This window comes from Plectropomus leopardus, chromosome 10, assembly GCF_026936395.1.
Source record: "Plectropomus leopardus strain MGB_pleo_1.0 chromosome 10, ASM2693639v1, whole genome shotgun sequence".
Lineage (NCBI taxonomy): Eukaryota > Metazoa > Chordata > Actinopteri > Perciformes > Serranidae > Plectropomus > Plectropomus leopardus.
The window spans coordinates 25572295-25595403 of NC_142185.1; the positions used below are offsets into that span (position 1 = coordinate 25572295).

The following is a 23109-nucleotide window of genomic DNA, read 5'->3' on the forward strand; positions in this document are numbered from 1 at the left end:
GACCCTTAACATTTTTGACACCTTGCGAGCGTATCTGTTAGCCTGTTACATGTGATCATACTGTCCCAGCTGTAGTGCTGCTGGTGACTGATGTTAGATAAAAGCGAGTCCAAGGCACAAAACTATCACTTAGTTTTCATGTCCTTGTCTGAGAGTAACTACCGATTATTAATGTTGATGCATAACAAATGTGGATAACAATTTCTTTTATATCTATAAAGCTCATAAGCTTTTACAAATAAAGCACTAAAGTACCTTTTTTTTTACCCCAAAAGACACTGATCTGAATAGAAAAATGACGTAGTGTTTCTGTATGACTTCATGATTTGCCTCGGGACAACGAAGCAAACAATGTCAGGCTAAGATGAAAAGTCAATATTACTCTCTACCGTGACTTTGACTTGACAAACTGTTGTATGTTTGTGACCACGTTTACAGGTCCGGTCACTGTGAGACACTCCCCTCCGATAATCTGCTGGCTTCTCCCCAAATGCACCTCATTTGTCATTTTCCCAATTATTTTTTCAACTGTGTTTTCATGCCTCCAGCCAGTTTTAACTGAGGCACAATCATGATTTCAGCAAATCCTTAAAAAGTCTTAAAAGGTAATGAACCAATTTTTCTAAAAATAAGGCCTTAATTGGTAATAAAATGTCTTAAATAAGTATTTCAGAAGTCTTAAAAGTGCATGGAAAGTAGCATTTCATCTTTTTTTCGGACATTTAATTATAAAATCTTAAAATAATTGCTAACAAAAAATGAAAAATGCTGCTTGAATTGGCATCGCCAAAAAGTCTTGTTTTGTGCTAGAATAAATATTTGGGCAGAAATCTTTCTTCATTCTGGTTATTGCAAAATTGCTCTTAATTTTCATTAGGAGTGGCTTTGAAAAAGTCTTAAAAAGTCTTAAATCTGCCTTGAGTAGTAGGAACCCTGGGAACAGCATCAAAGTTGAGTTTTCTGGATGCAGAGGAGCCACAGCTCTCCAGCCCTGGGCATCTTTGTGGGCTGGTAGTGCTTTTATTCAGAAAAAGTAAAAATAATAAAGACCCTAAGAGGTCAGTGCTTTGTGTTTTTTTTTTTATGAACTGTATGTGGTCTTTTAGCTTTAATGACATAGACGCCCACAGAGCTCTATTTGACTGGAAGTAGATCTAAAATATGCACCTATCTTTAAACATCCGCTTGGCAGATGTGGCTGGTAACCGAGCGATTGTTTTTCAGGTTCTGATATTTAGTCGCTCTGATGGAAGACATCTTAACACGAATGTTTGCAAACGCCCAAAGGATTGATACTGAAAATTACTTTACCTTGAAGCATCTGACCACAATGTACCCGATTAATGTTATTTCCCTCAGGCGTCTCACTATGACGTCGTCGTTCAAATGAGCTGATCACAGACGGCCGTTAAGTTCAATGAGACATGAAGCTGATGAAACAACACCGACCTCATTGATCTCTTCTTCTGCTGAAATATAAAAAGAAAGGTTGATGTTTGTGTGTTTTGCCTATAAATGCTGGGGGTGGCTGCGTGATGAGTAACCTCCATAGATGCCACAGATGTAAACAGAGACACATAGCAGAGCAGCAGCATTATATCCTGTAGCAAATAACGGTGCCTGTGCCAGTTTTCCTGTATTGATCTGTTTTGCCTCTTTGCTGAACAGCTCTCGTTTTCATGTTGAACTGTGGCCAGTTTTCATTCAAGGAGGACTACTAAAAAGTTTCTTGAATACGAACCTGCATATTGTAGGGAGGCTGTTTATGTTTAACGCATATTCATGAGGTTTAGCAGCTGGCAGACACATCTGCTTCTCAGTGCAGCCTACTTCTTTTCCACATTCATTTGTCGGAGTAAATGTCTGTATTTGTGCTTTGTCTTACCACAAAGGTCCTGTATTCACATTACTCTTACAATTTCCAACATGTGATGATGTTTTTTATTTTATATAGGATACAGTCTGTCATTTGGCCAAAAAAGTCATCAAGTAGGGCTTCATATTGGACCAAAATAATCTTCTAAGTAGTATTGAAACTGGTTTTGCTCGCAGGCATTCACCACGAGCTCTCTTTGATTTAATGTATTGGTCCACTACTGCAGCAGCTTCAACCCGTACAGACTGCGGCTGTTCAGCGTGCCAAGATGGCACCAAAACATTTTAAAGTGTAACTGTTCGACACACTTGAGGTGTGTGGTGGCATTTTACACAACTGACTGCTTTCATTTACATGATTGATATTGAATAAAGTACGTAAAAAAGGTATCAGATGACGAACTCTATTTTTATCTGTCAGTTCAAGACTACTGGTATTGGTTCATTTTTTTTTAATTTTTGTAACGATATGCAGCCCTGCTGGCTAGACTGCTGGTTTCCCCTCATGCCCTGTAAATGTCTGCTGCCTCCTGTATGATGCCTGCCTGGTATAACCAGAATCTCCATCTCCTCCCGGGGTAATGAACCTTAAATCTGATAATTTTAATCCTTATGAAGAGACTCCATAGGGGGATGGAGAGTCTATGAAGGTGGAGTGAAGGGACCAACAAAGCCTGACAATTTTTCAATACTGTAAGTTATCTACAAAAGAACAGATCTGTTGGCTCAAAAGGAAAGTTTACAGGGATCACAACTTGTAGAAAAAAACTTCAGTACACAGTCTAATTTGCAAAAGTAATTATTTTAATGCAACGTTCGGTAACTAGACCCCCATCGTGCAAACTAGTTACTGAAATGTTGCATTAAAATCATTATTTTCGCAAGTCTGACAGTGTGTGGGAGTTTTTCTGCAAGTTTCGATCTGTTCGTCCCTCTCCTACGCACCTGTTTGGAAATATATGTGCAAGTCTTTTGCCAATAGTCAGTCCCACAATATTGTCACATCAAAGAGGGAATTTGGTAAAAACAAGTAATGTTTTATTCTGTCTCACAGTTCTAGCATTAATGAAGTGCTTTCGGGGAGATTTAAAAATATCGAGATAGGTATCTTGTAATGAGATAAAGCCTAAAAATATCAATATAATTTTCAGCCCATATCGCACAGCCCTGAACGTGAGCTTTTAGTTTTACCTCTGTGCAGCTTAAAGATTGGGATGATTGATGAGTGGATGTCATGATGTTACTGGTTGGTAGTAGCTCATGTAAGCACACGTTATTCTTTGTTTTACATGTAAAAAAAAGATTAGCTTATGATATAAGAATACACAGAAGGGTTTTTAGCATATATTTTTGATAGGTGGAGAGTATGACTGGGGTTTAGATCTAAAAGGGTTAAAAAGACAATTTTCATTTCATCTTAATTTAAAGTTTGAATCCTGGCTCTCTGCAGTGTGTACAGCAAAACAGCTTGTCATATTGCCAGCGGTATATTTGTAGGGTATGCTTGGAAAGTGAAGCCAACCAAATGAACCTGACAATTAAACAGACCTGAGAAATTGACTCCAGGCTCCCTCCGTACTGTACATCTTCAGCTCTGACGTCACTTATGTTTGCTTTTCTCTGTTTTGTCCAGATGAGATCATGCAGCTGGACAGCAGTCCCCTCCGTGCTGCTGACATCACCCCTGACCTCAAGAAGCAGTTTGCCTTCCTTTCAGGTGACACCTCTTTATCTTTCTGTCTCTGTGTCTCTGTGTGGGGATTTGTGCCTCTCATCTCATCTGCTGTCTGTCAGTTTATTTCTTAATTAGCACACCACTAATCATCTGTCTCATCTCTGCCACCCGAGGAATCGTTTATATTTTAACTACACCACTGGATATTTGCATAGCTAATGTGAACTGTTTTTCCTGGCAGTTAGGATTTGCTATTCAAATGTCACCTTCCTTCTTTTCCTCTTCGCTGTTTGTCAAGTTTTAGTCCAAATATTCCCGCCTTTCATGCTACTGTTGCCTAATCTGTATTCCACTCACTGCCTCTGCATGTCCAGTTTATCATAAAATTATTTTGAGTCTTTTCACAACATTTTAAGCATCAGTCACAAAGATTGCCAGATATTTGTGGCACCTATTATATCCTTTCCCACAGCACTGTAAATGTTTGGTGTGTGTCAGAGGTGACCTTGTGGCTGCAGCAGCAGTGGGAACCATTTTACAGACAAATATCTAAGCAGACGTTGAAAGCATGACCATGCACTTGCTGTTGCTATAGCGATGAGGGAAGAAAAGGCGGACAGATTGATATTCCAGTCACATGTGCTGATGGAGCAGCTGTTTCGCACAGGGAGTGAGGAGTGTGTGTCCGTGTGTGTCTGTGTGTGCCCGCGTGTGTCCGTCTGCCTGTCTGTCTGTGTGTAAGAGGTGAGATCGGACATGTTTGTGTCAGCGCAAGTCATTGTGTGCATGTGTATTTCACCATTTTTTCTCTCATCATTTTTGTTTAATCAAAATCTTCTTTTCTCTCTTTGTTAGTTTTGTAATCTGATATAGTCTTTTTCTTAGAGGTTCTCAAAACATTTTCTTAATCTGCTTCTGCCTTGAGTGATGGGGTCGGACATGAACACACATCTTTCTGCTAACATTAGAACAGTTTTAAATTATTTAACATGAGAGAATTTTTTGTGTGTGCGTTTTTTTACTCTACGCTCTTTTAACTGGTTTAAGATGGGTGGGGCTCTGATGGAAAAAGGATAGTGTCACAAGCTTCTGTGCACCAAAAGCTTCTGGATGTAAAATAGGGTCATTTCATCTCAAATCAGAAAAAAAAGGGTTTTGTTTACATTTTAGATTTTGTTCAAACTTTATCTTAATGATATTTGAAACCAAAAATTAAGTTCTGGAAAATATTTTGACAGAATTTTGAGAACTGCCTAGTCATTTCTGCACCCTAAAAACCATCTTAGGGGGGAAATCATTTGTAGAGTTGTGCACAAAATGCCCACAATTGCCACAAATTTTTATTGGGAATGAGTGAACATCTCCAGTTTGGCATCTCAAAATGACAAAAGATGGCAGACTTGGCTTTTGATTGATTTGCTTCTGATTCTGATGATGTTATAGCCCCTGAAATCTGGTTTAACATTAATGAAGCACTGTAGTGTTTGTAGGAAATATGGGAGTCTCCATATGTATATACTTGGGGGGACCGAATGGGGCCCCAAAATCATCAAAGGGCCAGTCATGCAAAGTATGACGTGCTTGTGACAGTCTCTTAAATTGAGTGTACACCATTTTGTCTGTGGCCTGACCAAATTTCATGGCTCTGAGTTATATGTCTGAAGATATTTCAGACATTTCTTTATGGTGCAAAACTGCAAAAATAAAACAGGGATTAGAAAAAGTACAATTCTCAAAGTTCTGGACAAAAATCTTCTACATGATTTATTTTTTTGTTTCAAATAGCATATGCATTAAGTTTAAGAAAGTTATAAAATTCAATCAAAATCCTCTATCTGAATCACTGAATGACCCAATATTTAAATTTTAATCTAAAGATAGTTTATTCACTGTATATCAAACCACACCCACAGAGCCCAGATGAGCAGGTAAGCAGAATTTTTCTCCCAAATGTTACCTTTTAAATTTTTTTGTCTTTTTAAAAAAAAAAAATGTAGTTGTGAATTAAAGAGAGATTGTTAAAATACAAACCCAGGGATGTTAAGGTAAAAGCTAGTGGAAGATGGGCACATAAGAGGGCAAGACAATGAGTTTAAACCAGGATATTTTTAGTATTTATCATTAAATCTGTTGGCTCTTGTGAGGTATCTTTTTCTTCCCCTACTAGTCATTTTAAAATAAACAATATACCTGTATCAAAAGAAAAACACATTCCTGTCAAACCACTGGCTTTTTTGTTAATTTGTTTTAAAATGGTTTATGAGACCTAATAATTTATGATGGATATAACGTTTCTTTTTCTCTGTAAAGCCTCCAGTCCACAGCGAAACAGCTTTAACATCAGTGCCCCCATGTGGTCGCAGTCTCCTCGGTGCTTTCCTTCTTTTAATCTAATTGTCTAACATCAAATGACATTTTCCTTGTCAGACTGACTGACAGAAGTATAAACACAAAAACTCATAGTTTAAATGGTTTTGTCATTGGCACATACAGAACATTACACTGGCCTATATTTTGAGTGCTGTACTGATATGCAATATACCCAAAGAGAATATTTGGTAATTGCTAGATATGGAGAGTATCAAACTTCCTCTTTTTTTCTATTTTCTAGGAGGTCGAGGAGATAATGGCAGCCCCATCATTGTGTTCCCAGAATTCCCAGCGTTCGGGGAGATCACAGATGGAGAGTTTCACAACGTCCTGACCTACCTGACAAGCGTGCCCAGGTAAAATTCAGGATGGCTGATTGTCATAAATACTGATCTGATTGTTGCATATGGTGCATATGGTTACAGCGTTCACGCCCCCTTTCTTACCCCTTGTGTCACTGCTGATTTTCTTTTCTTTTTTTTTCCAAGAATATTTTTTTCGATTTTACATTAACATAGAACCAGACAGCACAGACCTTGCCTTATTACAAATAACAATAATGTACATGGGTTACACATTTGGATGATACCATATGCATTATTGTCAAAGGAAGAGATAAAAACAAACTATAACTTAGTTTTGGAAGGTGCGGGTGCCTGATTTTCTTCTTCTTATCATGGATATACTGACAACTACAATCATGATTTTAATATTTTAGACATTATTTGATACAAGTACAAGTGGTTTTAAAAGTTTGAACTCCAAAGACATGCAAGTCAAGTGCACTGAAAAAAGATCGATGGGGAATGAATGTAATGAAGTAAGAGAGGCAAGAGATGAAAGTTGAGTTCATCAATATGCCAGTAGGTGGCAGTGGATACTTAAACAATTTAGCTGCTTAATGATGTGGGCTGCAGAGGATTTGTGCAGTGGATGAGACAGTCAGTGTAATCTGTTGGGTAAAGTGATTCCTTTATTAATTCGATGGCCAATTAATAATCCAGGGTCTTTATCAGTCCTCTGCAGACTGTCTATGTACACATGGATAGACCAGACCAGACAAGGGGGGAGGGGAAATTGATGATACCATCCCTTTCTCCAGCAGTTCCTCTAGAAAACCCTCTCTTGTCCCGTTTTCTGTCATTTTGAATTTTAAATATTTTTGTTACTGTTTAGTCTTTCACCTTCTTGTTTTAGCCCTCCCCCCGGCTGTCCCACTCTTCCGTCATCATGCCCCATGACTCTTATGCAAAGTGCGTAAAAATAGAAACTGCAGCGATTCTGACTGTTTGAAACTGAATAATGTATACGGACAGCTGAGCAGAGCCGTGTCCTGGAGTGTCTTTGCTTGTGTCTCTGATGAACCCACATGAACACCTGTTCACACAGGCATGTGTCTGGATGAAGGCATACATGTGCTGATGTTTTTAGGCCTTTCACATGTCAATACTTCTTAGTTTAAAAGCAATATACTAAAGCTTTGATCAGTTTTAAACATTTTGTCCAGCTTATTTTAGCATGATCAAGACGTGTGGTTTTTTTTTTCACTCAGGATTAAATTTTCAAAATGCTCTTATATAAACTGTAATGCAGTTCAAACTCTGGGCAATGAAAATGTTTTTTTTCCATATCCAAGCTGAAAACTTGCTAAGAGGCAGATACAATTTACATCCATTATGAGTATCTAAAATCCCTTTCCCACTTGAAAAAAACTCCACTAACACCCACTATTATCTGGCCTTTGTATTTAATGGGAAAAGTGTAATCGACATTAAATCAAGAAAAAAAAGGCTTTGCCATAGTTATGGGTATTTATCGGTTCCAGCTCCAATCGGCTTCAGTCAGAAGTGGCAACACAACACCTGGGTGGACGCAGTCATTTTAGCCCAGCACCGTCGATCATCTTTTCAAAGTACTCTCCACCATATTTAAGAGAATGTAAACAAGTCAAATAAGTAGAGATATAAAACAGAAGCTACTGTGGTATTTTCACTGGCCTCCATGGTGCTTTCTACTGTTTATCTACTAGCCTGTTTTCTGGCCCAGCCATGATGTTGAACATGAAAATAAACAGAAAGGCATACTCGTTTACTACAGAGCGGTGCACATCACTCTGGTCTATTGGTAATAGAAAGCAGTCTTTCATCTACTTTGAACAGGTTCACTGTGTTTAAGAAAAAAACAACTGTTTATGCTAATTTTGAGGAAGAATGGTATAAATTCACCTCCTTTATGGTCTGACTGTTGGAGTCTCCAGTCATCTGAAGGAGGGTCATCCACAGGGGTGAGCCTCAAGCTGTTCTGAATACAGAGGCAGATGGCTGGAGCTACCTGAGGGACCGACACCCCCAACAGGATACACACAGTCCAAAGTGCAGGGCCGCTGTCCTACGCCTGTGTATCGTGCCCTTGAACAGCTGCTGCTAGTTTAAAACAAATACCTTTGGATCAATATTAATGGCAGACAATTTTTTTTTCTTTAAGTTTTTATTTGCTTCAATGTAATCATACAGACAGTATCATTATCTATATTTATACAACCTCAAGAGGTCTGTGAAAAAACAATACATTTTTACAATAGATAGAATAGACACTTTATGTTTCCCTTTTTTTTTAAACGCATCCCAGAGAGGTAGACAAGAACCAAGATGAAGTAAAATAAAATTAAAAAAATGCTTGCAACAGTCCAACAAAGTCAATAAACAAAATGTTAAAGAATGTTCCCTCAAGTTACCTCCCAACAAAATCGGGTCCCAGCGGTCTGACGTGTCGTACCCACTTCTCCCAGAGCCGAACAAAGAGGCAGGCAAATTTTGAGTGATAATTTCATCATACCATGTTTGTATAGTTATCATAGTACATCTTCACTGTATTTTTTTAACCCATATTTAACTAGGTCATTCCTGTTGAGATCAGCAATCTCATTTTGAATGACTCGGCCAAGACAGCAGCATGAAAAAACAATACAAAAGATAACAACAATAAAAACATTAAAAATATACATTAACATGTCAAAATATTAAAATACCTGCACACAATGACAAGTACTAAAGGATTCATTCACCCTTGAACTTGTAAGAGCTTTAAAGTCAGGCAGAGAGACAAATTCTTAGTTGTAAACCTTTTTGAAAACTATTCCAGGTGAGAGGAGCAAAGCACATAAAAGCTGTCTTTGCCAGCTTAGTCCATTTATTTTTTATTAAAGATAAAATGTGTCATTGAATTCATTTTGGTCTTTTCTTGATCCTAAGTCACTTACTCTAGGCTTTGCATTTATAAACACACTCAGGAAATAAATTTGGTGTCAGACTGTGCTTCCATCTCTTTCCTCTTTTCATCTCTCCTTGCACATTTATGCACGCATAGATGTAGTATTGCTGATTAGTTTTATGGTAAAAACATACAGTTAACATGTAGATATCCCAGAACTGAAACACATTCTGCACCCATGGCTTAGTTAATCTGTTTTTAATTTAATATTCCAGTGCTCTTATGTTCAAGCAGTCACTTTATTTGCTCTCTTTAGTACGACAGAAGAAGGGGAGGGTGTTGCAGTGTGTGTGTGTGTGTGTTGCTACGTCTGCATATGCTTTCCTGCAGCAAATTTCCCTCATCACTGCATCGCCAGCAGGCAGAGCTTTTTCACAACTCGCAGCTTAACACTTTGCCCTGAGGAATCCAATTATTATTAGGACAGTCATGCATGTGCAGCAGCAACATCACTAGACGGTTTCTATGAATATTTGAATTGAACAGTTTGAGACGGCGTCTGTTTACAATACAGTAAAATAATGATACAAAACATATCATTTAAAATATCCACCTGTCCATTTTTATAAATTCTAAATAACCCCTCTCAAAATTGTTACTTGTTTGTTTATTTTAGAGGGTATAGTGCACATCATAAGCATTGACATTTTGGAAACATCAGTATAAATGTGTCATGGCCTAATTAACACTCATAGTCCCATTGTATTGGTAATATGGGTGCATACAGACAATAAAACAGAGAGAAGGAAGTTATTGTGTTATTTGACATATATTGAACATCAAATGGGACACAAGCAATAGCAATTTGTCTGACACACACACCAACAGTGTGGGACGTTGACTTCAGGCGGTTTCAGCAGACAGACATTTCATCCTGTTCTTCAGATTTTCTTTCTTCAGCCTCAGGTGCTCCATGTTCCCCATAAACCACCCTCTCATCTCAGCTGCCGTAAATGTCTTAGAGGCAGTAAAAGCTCTTGTCCCGCTCGCCTGCTCCCTTCCTCCTCCACCTCCTCCTCCTCCTCCTCCTCCTCCTCCTCCTCCTCCTCCTCTGCGGCTGAGATGTAAAGCAGTTTGTGCTTTGAAAGCCGGAGTGGATGTGGATGATTGAGTGCAGAGCCAAGAAGTGGGGATGATGGAGAAAGAGAACAGGAGCAGATGAAAGGGTAGGAAAAAAGGATGAGAGAGTTTATGTGAATGTAAATGTTACAGTGAGATAAACTAGAGAGGCAGACACGGATAAACATTCTGCACTTTCCCAATAAATGAAACCCTCATGCTTACAGAGGCATACTCATTGAGACTGCCCCCTGCCCCCACATCTGCCAGGAGGTGCTGACTGGCTACCAGAGCTGCTCATCACTCTGCAGCTATCCTTAGATAGGCTCGTGTCCCAGTGGCTCCCATCGTCTCATTGGATGGTTGATAGATGCAGTGCAGGGGGGCTGGATGCTGTGGTGGTCTGGAAGCATTTGGCTCCCTCCCCTTCAAACAGCACAGCACGCTGGGATCTACCTCTGAGACACATTCTCTTCTCCTGCGTTTTAATTTTGGCTTTATTGTCCCGAGGATTGTTCTTTTATCAGCTGCCACCTTGACTGTGCAGTTAATAGATGCAGAATTGTGAAGGCAAATACCCGAGGATTACTAGGATACTTCTGCATGGCAGTGCTAAGGTGTTCATGTGCACCTTTGCTGTAGGTGCATCATGTTGTCAAGTACGCACAAGGGAATCTGCCGGTGAGCTGCGGCTGTCATTGATTGTTTGCGGTGGGTGAACCACATAGCCCTCCTCTCCTGGGACCAGAGAGGACAGCAGGGAAGGAGGGGGATGCAGGGAGAGAACTGGGGGCTGATGGCCAAGAAATCTGAAGGTACTTCACAGCATCTCCTTTTATGGACTGCACCAGCTGCCTAAGAAGATAAAGAGCAGCATAACAAAACAAGGAGCTGTGAATAAGCACTTAGGTTCTTCCACTGTCTCACTTTGCACACGGCGACGGATAACTATATGTATGTTTTATATCTTTGTTCCTCTTTGATCGCTTGCTCCCCTGTTTCATGTTAGGAGTCATTACACTGTAACACAAACTTTCTCTGTGGCCCCCCACACTCTGCTGCACAGTGATTTTATATATTTGTCAGAAAAAGCTGTTCATTCATTGTGCTGTTCAATCAATCTCTGTTCACCATCCACAAAATATACAACTGTTTAGTTTGAGTTGAACCTGTTTTATCCTTGTGTGTTCCAGTTTGTCTTCGACTGGCGTGGGTTTCATTCTGGTCATTGATCGCCGGCAAGACCGATGGGCGGCTGTCAAGGGGACCCTGCTCCGTATTGCTGTAAGTTACCCCTTATGTATGCACATGTGACTGCACAGTTTCTGCCTGTGTTGTTAAAGGTATACTGTGCAGGATTGTTTGTTATTGTTTGTAAACACACTCACTAAAAGTAAACGTCAACTCCAGATTCACTCTTCCTTTTCGTGTAGCTCATCGATAATAGAAATAATGGACAGTTTCCGCGGGTCCTTAAAAAGTCTTAAAGGAATTGAATTCATTAATATAAAAACAAGGCATTAAGTGGTTTTAAAATGTCTTAAATCAATACAAAAGTCTTAAAAATGCTCAGATATGGCAGGTATTATTTTAGGAGTCGATTGTTTTACATTGCATTGTAAAATCTCAAAATAAATGGTACATCTCTCTTTGTTTAAAAAAAAAAAAATAAAAATTACAGAGAACTCGCCAGCAAAAGCCAGGTATTTCCTGGTTTTAACCAAATCTATATTTTTCACTAGACTGGAATGTTTTATGTGACAGTAAATAATTTGGCAAAATATTCCTTAACCTAAAATATAAAAAAGTTAGTTTTTTCCCTTTCAATTTGGTTACTGTAAATTGGTCTAACATTTCATCTGTGGTGACATTAACAAAGTCTTAAAAAGTCTTAAAAACATCTGACTTGCCTTAAGCTGTAGGAACTCTGCTCTCGTCCAGTCAAATTACTCGGTCAGACCTGTAGACACAAAGAACTTTAAACCCAGACAAGAAGTGACTGATTCGTTCTGTTAAAAGCCCAAATCAGCCTTCCAGTCTGTGTAAAAATAAAAATAACCTCAGACTGCATAATGATGGACGCAGCCACCGTGACGTCACCCATTGGTTTGTGCACTGCTGTTTTTGAGGCCTCAAGTTCAGCATTATGGTCGTCACACCTTGGATTTTTTTGCAGCCAGAGGTGATCTCATTTTGACAAGGGGCTGGAGTTATAGAGCAGCGAGGGATGGATCTTACTGAGAAACCGTGGACACTATTCGGCAGATAGCCTGTCACTGAAAGTGACCTTTAATTATGCTTATTTTTAATCCTTAATAATATGTAACTGGGAGAATTATATAAAGATTTACCCCCATGCAGTTTTCATGAATGTTGAAATTTGCTATAGAGACCAAAACTGTACTGAAGACATGTTTTTGTCTGCTTTAAAATTAGGCATTTTAACATGGGTGCAAGTGGCCATTAGATAAACTGCAGTTTTTGGCACTTCTGTGCTGGCTTCATCTTTCAGCCCCAAAGGTTGCAGCTTGGTTTCACATTGCTATATTTTTGTTTTTTCAACGTTTTGTCTCCTGAATGCCTGCTGCGTACAGTCTGGCACCTGCTTGCTGCCTTTTAATACAGTCCTGCCCTAACCTGTTTATAAAGGGGGTACACACCCATAAATGCCTCAAACACAGAAGATAAGAACATAAGAAAATCCAGGTAGAGCCTAAGAAGAATACACCACCACATATATTTATTGGGTCATAAGTGATGATATAGGTGGACTACTCCTGTACGAGTCTATACATTTTTAAGAAAATCCTGCATAGTATATGTATCTTTAAAGTCTTTGTGTCTTTGTGAGGTGAAACTAAGGGATCCAGGTTTTAGAGGCACTGGCCTTGCACCCAAAGGGAGGTGAGGTGGGGGGGGGAGCTTGTCAGGCCAGAGCGAGGTGTTACAGCATCCCATCTCTCTTTCACACCCCTTACTACTATTATCACCACCACCCTGGGGGGTAAGGTTGATATGAGCCAACCTCATCCTTGAACTGTGTCCCATCACATCACAGCCTGCCATGTGTTTCCATAGCTACAGGACAAATAAACAGTCACGTGCCAAAAAAAAAGACAGAAGGGGATGGTGTTTCTTTTGTTCATTTGTTCACTTACTCTCTGCATCAGAGATTATTTACTAGTGCGAAACAACACATCACAAAAGGTCAAATAAATTAAGATCCGGAGTCTGCTTAATTAATCGATAACTAATATTCGGCCTGCTTTAAGGACGCTAATGCTGTGATTCAGGCGGTGCAGCCTGCAAGCCTACTTGAATTAGTTTTTTTTTTGCACTATAATCTGTTGCCGATTCTCCAGCAGGAAGAGAAACTGTTGCATAAACTGTCTTTAGCTCATAATTTAATTTCCTATCACCTCTTTCATTGCTACTGAATACTTCATCACACCTTTTTTTTTTGGACAGAGAATTGGTACTAATCATGTCATTTATTTGGCTGAGAAAAATGCAGTTGTTCAGAATCAGAAGTAACCAGGCTTCTGCTCTTATTTGCTCATTCCAGTCTTCTCCTCTGGGAGCTGAAATGCCGATCTGTTCGTCCGTGTTTCATGTTTTGTGGTAGGGAGGTGATGAAGAACTGGCAGCTGTGTGTGGGGGAGAATCACCCCCATCACACAAGCTCTCAGCATAAAGCTTTTTTTTGGCTGAAACAATGGACACTATGATTCATGCTCCATTAGTAGATTTTAACAGCTTTATCAGCTTCATTCATATAAACATTTAACTTCTATTACCTGTCAGTGTAGTATAGATTTATTTACTGTTAATTTACGGGAAACACCGGAACATTTGGACAAATCCTTGCAGGTCATTAACAGAAAATGCAGCAAAGTAATAAGTCAACACAGAGAGGAATATACAAAAAGATGAAATTTCTGAGAGAGACAGAGAATGAGAGATGGATATCACCTCTTGTGGTGCCGAGAGACATGGGAGACTACATCGCTCATTTCAAATTAAATCAAGCTTTATTAATCCCACAAGGGGGACTTTTATGGACTGACAGGCTGGTAATAGGGGGCATTCAGTGAGCCCTGCAATAATGTCCTGTTTGGAGTGATTCAGCCCGGCTGCTAAATGGATGATGATGAAACCTGGCACTTGTCAAGCTGCTGCTACTTTATATATTTGTAGCAGAGACTAGTTCATAAGGTAAATCACACCGTATTCAGAGCATACTGTGTATTCACTCAGCGAGGTTATTTAGTCAGTGTGTATGTTATGAGGGTGTGTATGTGTTTGTGTATGTGAGAGGACGAGTGAGGATTGAAGGTTTACGGCGTCAAAGGATTCCCTTTGTCTATTTGTGTATGTTTGTATATGAGCACACTTGTGTACACATGGGCTTGTGTGAATGTGGGTCAGTGTGTTTCAAGGAAAAGCTGCCCGTCGCCGTGCATGGCTGAGTTTGATCTGATGACAGACAGACAAAGTGTATTTGTAGACTGCTCCTAATTAAGTCTGCAGAGTTACTGTCAATCCCTAAAGCATACTCTCCTCCCTTGTCATGTATCTGGCTCTTCTTTTAGTCTTTGTGTGCGTGTGACAAAGAGCAAAGAACAAGTAGACCATGACCATGACTGCCAGCGACCACAGATCAAAGCAGCACGGTTGAATGGTTGGAAGATACAATGCACATTAAAATGGGAGAGGCTGGAGACAATCTGTATTGTAGCACAGCCTGACACACACAAACACTTGATAATCTAAGGATTCAACAGGACAAAAAAAAGTCATGTCTGATTTTACAGTAAATGTTCTGTCTTCAATTTTGGCTATTGTAAAATTGGTCTTAAATTTCATTCTGAGTGGCAAAAAAAGTCTTAAAAAGTCGTTAATCTAACTTGCCTTAACCTGTGAGAACGCTGGTGTGAAGTCGATTGGATGAGCAGTTGTAGCACAGACAGACAGAAAGAGTCCCTCTAGCTACAGTGCTCATGCTCATCGTTAAAAACGAATAGTGTGCTTTATATATTTTTAAAGTTTAGGATGACAACAGAGTTAAATGGCACGGGGAAAAAGAGATATTTCTTTGGCCTCACAGAATTACCTGTCAGTAGGATCGCTTTTAATTTTGATCTTTGTGTGGGATTTGATGACAGTAAGGAAATAATAGACTCACCAGACTGATCCTACAGGTAGACATTTTCTGAGTGTGCTGCACACGATGCTCAAAACCATAAACCACAAATATACTAAATATAATAGCTCTTTGTGGTATGTTAGCAGCGGTGACTACCATATTAAAAGAACTGCAGTATGTCCAACCATAATTTTAATTTCTCCAGATGGTGAGTGACTATTTTCACAGTCCTCCTCCTGGTTTTGGCAGGTCAACAAGGACAAACATTGAATTGATTTATTAATTCCATTACCAGTGCTTGTCCCCAGTGGATTTTATTAACGATGTATTCAATGTTATTTTTGCTTAGAGCAGCATTCCCCAACTCACTCGGGAAGGGCAGCCAATCAGGCGAAGCAGCCGTTTAGGTCATTAGCTAATTAAAGTAGCATTAACAGTTGCATTGCTTCAGGAGAGGAGATCAGTGTCCACCCTCAACCATCATCTAACTGCTTTCCCAGCAGTACTTAGTCCATTGGTGGGTGTCAATCATGACATTTGAATTGGCATTTTATTGGTTGTGTTGGCTAAGTTGAGTGTGTGGTAGCTACATGGCATGATGAATAGAGGGAGAATGATCAGAGAGCATCTAGCAAAACATTTTTGCTTAGTTAGATAATCTTTGCTTTATGCTGAATTTGCTTGTTGGCGAGGAAGACTTTTCCTTCTGCATCATTTCATATTAACAAATTCATCAAAGCTATGCCAGTTGAAGTCTCAGTGATGCCAGCGGAGTAAAGAAAATCCTGAATACATGTGCCTGCACACATGTAAGACTTGGTGGTGACTCTCTTACTCATTATTCATGCAGACGCAGCTTGGGGACATGAAGATTAATGTCCCTGCCAGAGGACGGTGCCCAACATCCCCCACATCTTTCCTATTGTACACACTCCATGTACATGTTTTAATGTGTTTGAGTGAGAATTTTCACATGGGATACAAAGGCAGGGAATAATATACAGGCAATGCAGGCTGTCAGCAGAAAGAGGAGAACATGTCTTGCTGAAATGTGTGTATATGTGTGTGTATAACCGACACAGGACGGAGGAGGATCCTGTCTGCTCTGTGGCGTAAGTGACAGTCTCCATCCTCTCTCTCATTTCAGGGCTCCTTCCCAGGGAACCTCCAGCTGGTTCTGGTTTTGAGGCCCACCACCCTCCTGCAGCGTACACTCTCTGACATTCTCTTCAAGTTCAACAAGGATGAGTTCAAGATGAAGGTGCCGGTGCGTACAGTCACTTTTACCTCTGGAGACACTGTGTCAGTGACTTTTTTTCCTTCCCTCTGAGTCCAGTCAAACTTATAGATTGTAATAAAATGTTCATTAGGCTTGGGTGTTATCTTTTTTTAAATTTCTTCATACCTGACATAGCACCGGTGTATACAATGACACATGTGCTAGATTTTTCAGTCTAATAAATAAACAAGGTAAACTCACACAAAATCTCAAGAAAATACATATTTTCCCATAGCTTTCTTCCTTATAAAACAGAAAAATTCTAAATTCAAGTTTCTATTTTTCGCTGAACTAATCCTGCCTTGTTAGCTTATCGTAAAACACACATTTAAACTTGACAGAAACAAAATAAAACTCACCAAAACTGTCTTAGTTAATTGTGTTAATTGTCTTGTTACAACTCTTCTTTGGTCAACATAAACCCCTAAATTCATAAAGTTAGATGGTAAAATATGCTGTCTCTCTCTGCTGTTGCTGGCCAACTGTTCACTAGTCCTGTGACGTTGTCCCCACTACTATGCTTTTTCTTCCAGTATACTGACCCCTGGTGGCACATGACGTGCACTACTTATACCTCCTCAATACAGCAACAGCGTATGAGTTTCATAGAAAAAGGAACATCTGTATTTTTGACCGCATTGAACATCAAACGGTCTGGATTTCTTAATACCCTGGTGTACCGTGATACCACCCAAGCCTAGTGCTCATATATGTTAATATATTGATTTAACCTTTTATCAATGGCTAGTTTGATATATCTTCCAGTGTGTCTGTTTCAGGTTATCATGCTGAGCTCAATCACTGAGCTGCACTCCTACATCGACCGCTCCCAGCTGACCCAGGAACTTGGAGGAACGCAGGAGTACTGCCATGACAAGTGGATCTCTCACCGCACTGTACGTGTATTGTTTAGCACTGCCATTTTAAGGCACTATATGACTGAAAGAAATGAATACATACAGTGAAATAATTACAGGTAAAAGGCAAAGACAAATAAATTTTATTTAAGACACTGTGTTTTGCATGTCAACAAGGTATACTGAAAGTTAATAAATGACAAAAACATAATTAACACATGGTCACTACCTTAGGAAAAAAACACAAGTGTAAAAACGTATAATATACTAAACATATTGTATAAGCAGCACCTGAATATAAAATGTGAAATCACTGCAAATGTGAAATTTTCTCGATTCTCATCATGACCATTGCGCGCTGATAATCTTTATCTTTATCTCTTGCATGCATCAGGCTATTGAAGGCTTTGCCCTGATGGTAAAGAAAACGGCACAGACCCTGCAGTCGTTCGGGACTGAGCTGGCTGAAACTGAACTCCCCAACGAGATCCAGGCCACAACCATCCTGCTGAGCACACACACCAACAAGAAAGACAAAATGAAGGTGACTGTTGAAATACATTCGTTATTTCTATGTATACAGTATATTAGTTATGTATTTGGATAACTTAACTCCTTTTTTCTATGGTGTTGTAGGAGGACCTGCTGGTGGCTCTGGGTCAGGGCAGCAGACTGCTCGAGAGCATCAATGAGCCTGTGGTGCGAGATCCCGACCACAACATGAACCAGGACGAACTGGAGAACCTGGCTACAGTGCAAAGGTCAGAACCACTGCAGCTGATAAAGTTTCAGGAGGCTACTAAAATCCAGACTGTGGTTTCTTTTATGGTAGTGATAGTCTTTGGGGTTTCTTTTTGTTTGTTTTGGGGTTTTTTTTGGAAGTTGGAAGTAAAAATGTTTCAGATGATTAATACATCTGTTTTATTTCTTATGCATCAGCCAATATCAGCTAAAAATAGTTATGGTTAGAAGAAAAGAGAAGAAAGCATTCCTTTATTAGTTCTTCAAGTGAAACTCATTTTTTTGAGTCAGACAGACAGTGATTTTAAGACTTTTGTACTCTGGTAAATTCTTATAGGTCTTATTGATATGTATATCAATGATATATATTTAAGCTGTTTTAACAAAATCATCAATCGATCTCCTGTATCTCTAACAAATACATGACATAAGTAGAAATGTCATTCTCGGTGCAGAGTAAAAGACATAGTGCTATCATTGTTGTTTATCCCATTTTGAAACATCTCAATTTACTTGATGCAGCCAATCCAGGCAACAAAGATTAAAGCCAGTAGAGCTTTAGTTTGTTTGATGGAAGGTGATTTGCTCACGGCTGTCTCAGCTTGGCTGTCAGTAGAGTTGGAATAACAGTTGGCGCGGCAGTGTGCTTTGAGGTCAGTCAGTGTGATATTTTAAGCAACACTGAGGGCACTGACTTTCATGTCAATGGGCATTAGCTCTACATAACATTCACATACAGAAAAGATATCGTGGTACTTCAGTAAGTATTCCCACTGAATTTTCTACTCTGTGCATTTAACAATCCACCTTTTGCTGTCCTTGTTTCTTGCTCCGCTCCTCTCAGACTGCTCTCTCAGCTGGACGAGACAGAAAGAGCTTTCGATGAGTTCTGGGTGAGACATCACACCAAACTGCAGCAGTGTCTCCAACTGCGCCACTTTGAGCACAACTATAGAGAGGTGAGCTGGAGCCCGTCAGCTCGGGTTAAATCGTTTGCACTCGACTCCAACATGACCTCTTTTAAACCTGAAGACTGACGGTGGTGTTTCTGCTGCAGGTGAGGGCTCTGCTGGATCAGGTGTCTGAGAAACTCGCAACCTTCTCTGAGGTGGGGATCAGCCCGGCTCACGCTGACCACATCTTCTGTGAACTCACCACCTATGAGGAGAGAGTCTGTGTAAGTGATACCCAACCCCTCACAATCAAAGCTTTGTCTAACGCAGCATGAACAGATGAATAATATCTTCATGATGTGGGTTTGTTGTGTTCTCATTTCTGATTGTTTTTGTTTTCTGAATAACAAATAACTGTTATATACAGTAATAGAGTTTTACACCTAATCATATCTCTACAATAATGCAGACAAGCCTGGACTTTTTATTCTGTTTCTATTCTTTATGTTTTTGGGGTCGTCTGTCCATCCCATTCTCATGAACGCAATTAGGGCTTTTTACAAGAAGAAATTCTGCTATTTTTTTTTTGTTGTTGTTGTTCCTGTTGGAAGCCAGCTTTGGGCTCTGAACCTATTTAAACCTGTTCAATGAGTTATGGCAGTTATGTTTAAAAACTGGATTAAATGTAAATAAAAACAGTTTTACAGAATTCAGGCTCATCCAGATACCAATGATTAGGTATAAATGAATACTAGTTGAAGGAAGACTTGATATGTATGACTGCATGCTGGTCAACAGGAGGTGCTGGACAGAGCCTCGTCATTGGCCCGTGAGGGTGATGAACTGATCCAGAACTCCCATTACGCTGAAGACTCCATTCAGCCCAAATGCAGCGAGCTCAGAGCCGTCAGTGAGAATGTCAGCAGCAACCTGAGGGCCAAGAAGGACCACCTCCTCAAAGCCATGGAGCTGCACCGCAGTTTGGAGAAGGTACAAAAATCACATACTTCTGATTAAGCTGCTTGTCTTGTTTTTTGTTGTTGTTTTACTGATTCTTGCTCCTCTGTTGTCCTCCTCAGGCTTCTAAATGGGTTGATGATGGTATTTACCTGCTGGCGTCTCAGCCAGTGGACAAGTGCCAATCACATGAGGGAGCAGAGTTAGCCTTGAAGGAGCTGGAGCGTTACCTGGATAACGCAGGCCAGAACCAACTGACAGACCTTGATACCATCTGGAGAGAGTATGAGACAGTGCTCAACCAGCAGTTCAGAGTAAGATGACTAAAGAATAAATGTTTCACTTTTTTTTAGTCATCAATATATATATGTTTATTATTATTATTATTATTATTATTATTATTATTATTAACATCTGTCTTACATCAGTGTGGTGTAATTTGTGCCAGATTTTATCAAAATTTGGCCACATTTTTAAGCTTACAACATGATTTTTTGTAATACCTTAAAGCTATCATTATAATATCTCAAAATAAAAAAAGATACTGGACCTAACAGCGTTCATATGAAATGCTGACAGAAATATCATTTAATAAAAGCTGCACACGCCGGGTATTGACACTCCTCTGATACCTTCTCATGCATCAGGAACAAGTGGAGAAGGTTTTCCAGAAGCAGGCGTCCATGCAGGAGATGTTTGACAAGAGGAGAGTCAGCCTGAAGAAGCTAGCAGCCAAACAGACCAGGCCGGTGCAGCCGGTAGCCCCCAGACCTGAAGCCTTCATCAAGTCCCCCCTCAGCTCACCTGGTCAGTCTACACACAACTGCACCATTTATTTCACACACTGCAGAGCCTCTTTAAAGGCTTTTATACTCTTATGTGATTCATTCTTTGCATGACCATAATGCTATTCACATTATGTGTAATATAGCTCTTAAATGTACGTTATCAAACACTACATTTAAACTCTTTCCACAGTCCTTGAACACCAGGTAGAGTCAATGGATAATATGGACCTCACTCATGCCTTGTGCTGTGCCTTGCCAGTTAACAACATTAAAGCTACATTTTAGAAACTTGTAGACACAAATGACCCAGACATATTAAGTGATAAAATGCTACAGCTTCTTGGCATCTATAAGCCTACACTCGGGGGTAGCTTTTGATCTCTACCCTGTCATTTTTTAAAGGAAACACAAAGCATTTATGAGGACTTTTATCAAAGTCTCTCTTTTCCTTTATGAGAAAATAAAGTTCTGTGAAAAGATTCTCTAGTAAAAAGCTTTTATCAACATTATGTCATCAATATAATAAATACAAATTTTAACGGGGCACTTCTAACAAGATATGTAAAATCCTGTAAGGCTTTCCTTGGGGCACTTCTTGTATTTTCAGATAATAGTAAAAGCAGCATGATATATAGATATTTTTACTATCTTCAAGACACTCCCCACACTTTTATTGTTTGATATTATAACACATTTATCCTTTGTGGTAAAATTAATTAAGATTTGTTGTATTTGCAGACTGAAAAGGCAGCAGAATTAATTTTAATGTCTGGAATTTGTAGCTACAAGTTCTGAAATTTTGATTTAATAGTTCTCTATCAGCACAATAGAGCCCTGGTGAAACAATTAGTACATAAATCTCTACGCTCTACTGTTCATTTATAGATCATTTTAATTAAATTTAAAATTTTAAGAGATATTTTAACCATGGCATAAAAGTACTTCTCGAGTCTGTAATCAACTTCTACTGATGTCATTAGATGGATGCAACATGTATTTATCTCTCTTCATTTATTTTGACTCTTTTTCTTCACCTCCTTCCACAGCACACAGAGCACAACAGGACAAAAAGAAATCCGAGGCAGACTCTGGGAACAACTGTGAGAAAGTGAGTGGAGTTTTGTCCTGATTCTCTTTGTGCCTAAAGACTGTCTGTCTCTAAAGTTTGTATTGTCTGTCGCTTATCATGGTGACCTGCTGTTGGGTTTTTTTCTCAGGGAAATGGCCAACTGCAGAATGGTGACGGTAACAGCAGACATGCCTCTCTGTCAGAGGAGGAGGAGAACCTGGCAGTGCTCAGGAGGTGAGGGATCAGCCGTCGCTCTTTCATCTGTAATCAAATTACACAGCAGATGGACTTTGTAAAAACCATTATCTTATTATCTACAGAGCTGTGCATCCTTTTCTGAGTTTGTCTGTGCCAAATCCTTCATTTGATCTTTCTATTTGTCTGTCTTTTCTCTCCTTTTCTGCAGGCACGTTATGAACGAGCTTCTAGAAACTGAGAGAGCGTACGTGGAGGAGCTGCTCTGTGTATTACAGGTGTTTATTCACTCGACAAAATGTAAATGTCTATTCTGTCTTTAAATTGTGCCCAGAACTTCATGTTCGGTTTTTGTTTGTTGCAGGGATATGCCTCTGAGATGGATAATGCAGCGATGGCTCACCTCATCCCCGCTCCTTTGCAGAACAAAAAGGAGGTTCTGTTTGGCAACATGCCAGAAATCTACCACTTCCACAAGAGGTGAAGGAGCGCCATCTGGCTGTCATTGATGATACTGACATGTTTTCAGTCATCAGTGCTCTGTCTGTTTCATCAGTAACAGGATTTTGTTGTTTCCAGGACGTTTCTGAGGGAGTTGGAGCAGTACACCGACTGCCCAGAGTTGGTTGGAAGGTGTTTTCTAGAGAGGGTGGGTGAATTATGAGACTTTCAGTGCAGAAGATGTGAAAGGAGGTTTCCTGGATTTATAAAACTAGATTTCATTGCATCATTTTAGATGTAAGATAAAATAATCCTTTATGAATCCCACATTAGGTAAATTTGCATTTTTACAACAGTAAAGGGATATTAAATCAAGGTATGTACAAGATAAATAGTGTAAAAAGAACTAAATAAGTAGTAAAAAAATAAGATACAAACTAGAAGTAGGAATTCAGCAAAAAAGGGGCAAAAAGAACAGTATAAATAGTAAAAGA

The 23109-nt window shown here is 39.5% G+C and overlaps 1 protein-coding gene across 12 annotated transcripts in view; it reads left to right on the forward strand.

The window, feature by feature from the left end:
• The window catches only part of mcf2lb (mcf.2 cell line derived transforming sequence-like b), a 53054-nt gene that overhangs the window by 19980 nt on the left and 9965 nt on the right, over positions 1-23109 (forward strand). For 10 of the 12 annotated variants that reach the window (XM_088083392.1, XM_088083402.1, XM_088083390.1 and 7 more), the window contains exons 2-18: positions 3509-3592; positions 6162-6276; positions 11443-11533; positions 16543-16662; positions 17454-17570; positions 17926-18075; positions 18168-18292; positions 19117-19231; positions 19330-19449; positions 19964-20155; positions 20245-20436; positions 20770-20929; positions 21957-22018; positions 22128-22213; positions 22386-22452; positions 22539-22654; positions 22754-22823. In XM_088083392.1, coding sequence (XP_087939518.1) covers positions 3509-3592; positions 6162-6276; positions 11443-11533; positions 16543-16662; positions 17454-17570; positions 17926-18075; positions 18168-18292; positions 19117-19231; positions 19330-19449; positions 19964-20155; positions 20245-20436; positions 20770-20929; positions 21957-22018; positions 22128-22213; positions 22386-22452; positions 22539-22654; positions 22754-22823 — 1982 coding nt within the window. Of the gene's footprint in view, positions 1-3508; positions 3593-6161; positions 6277-10669; positions 11204-11442; positions 11534-16542; positions 16663-17453; positions 17571-17925; positions 18076-18167; positions 18293-19116; positions 19232-19329; positions 19450-19963; positions 20156-20244; positions 20437-20769; positions 20930-21956; positions 22019-22127; positions 22214-22385; positions 22453-22538; positions 22655-22753; positions 22824-23109 lie in introns of those variants that run through there. The other 2 variants (XM_088083399.1, XM_088083400.1) reach the window with 2 other exon arrangements.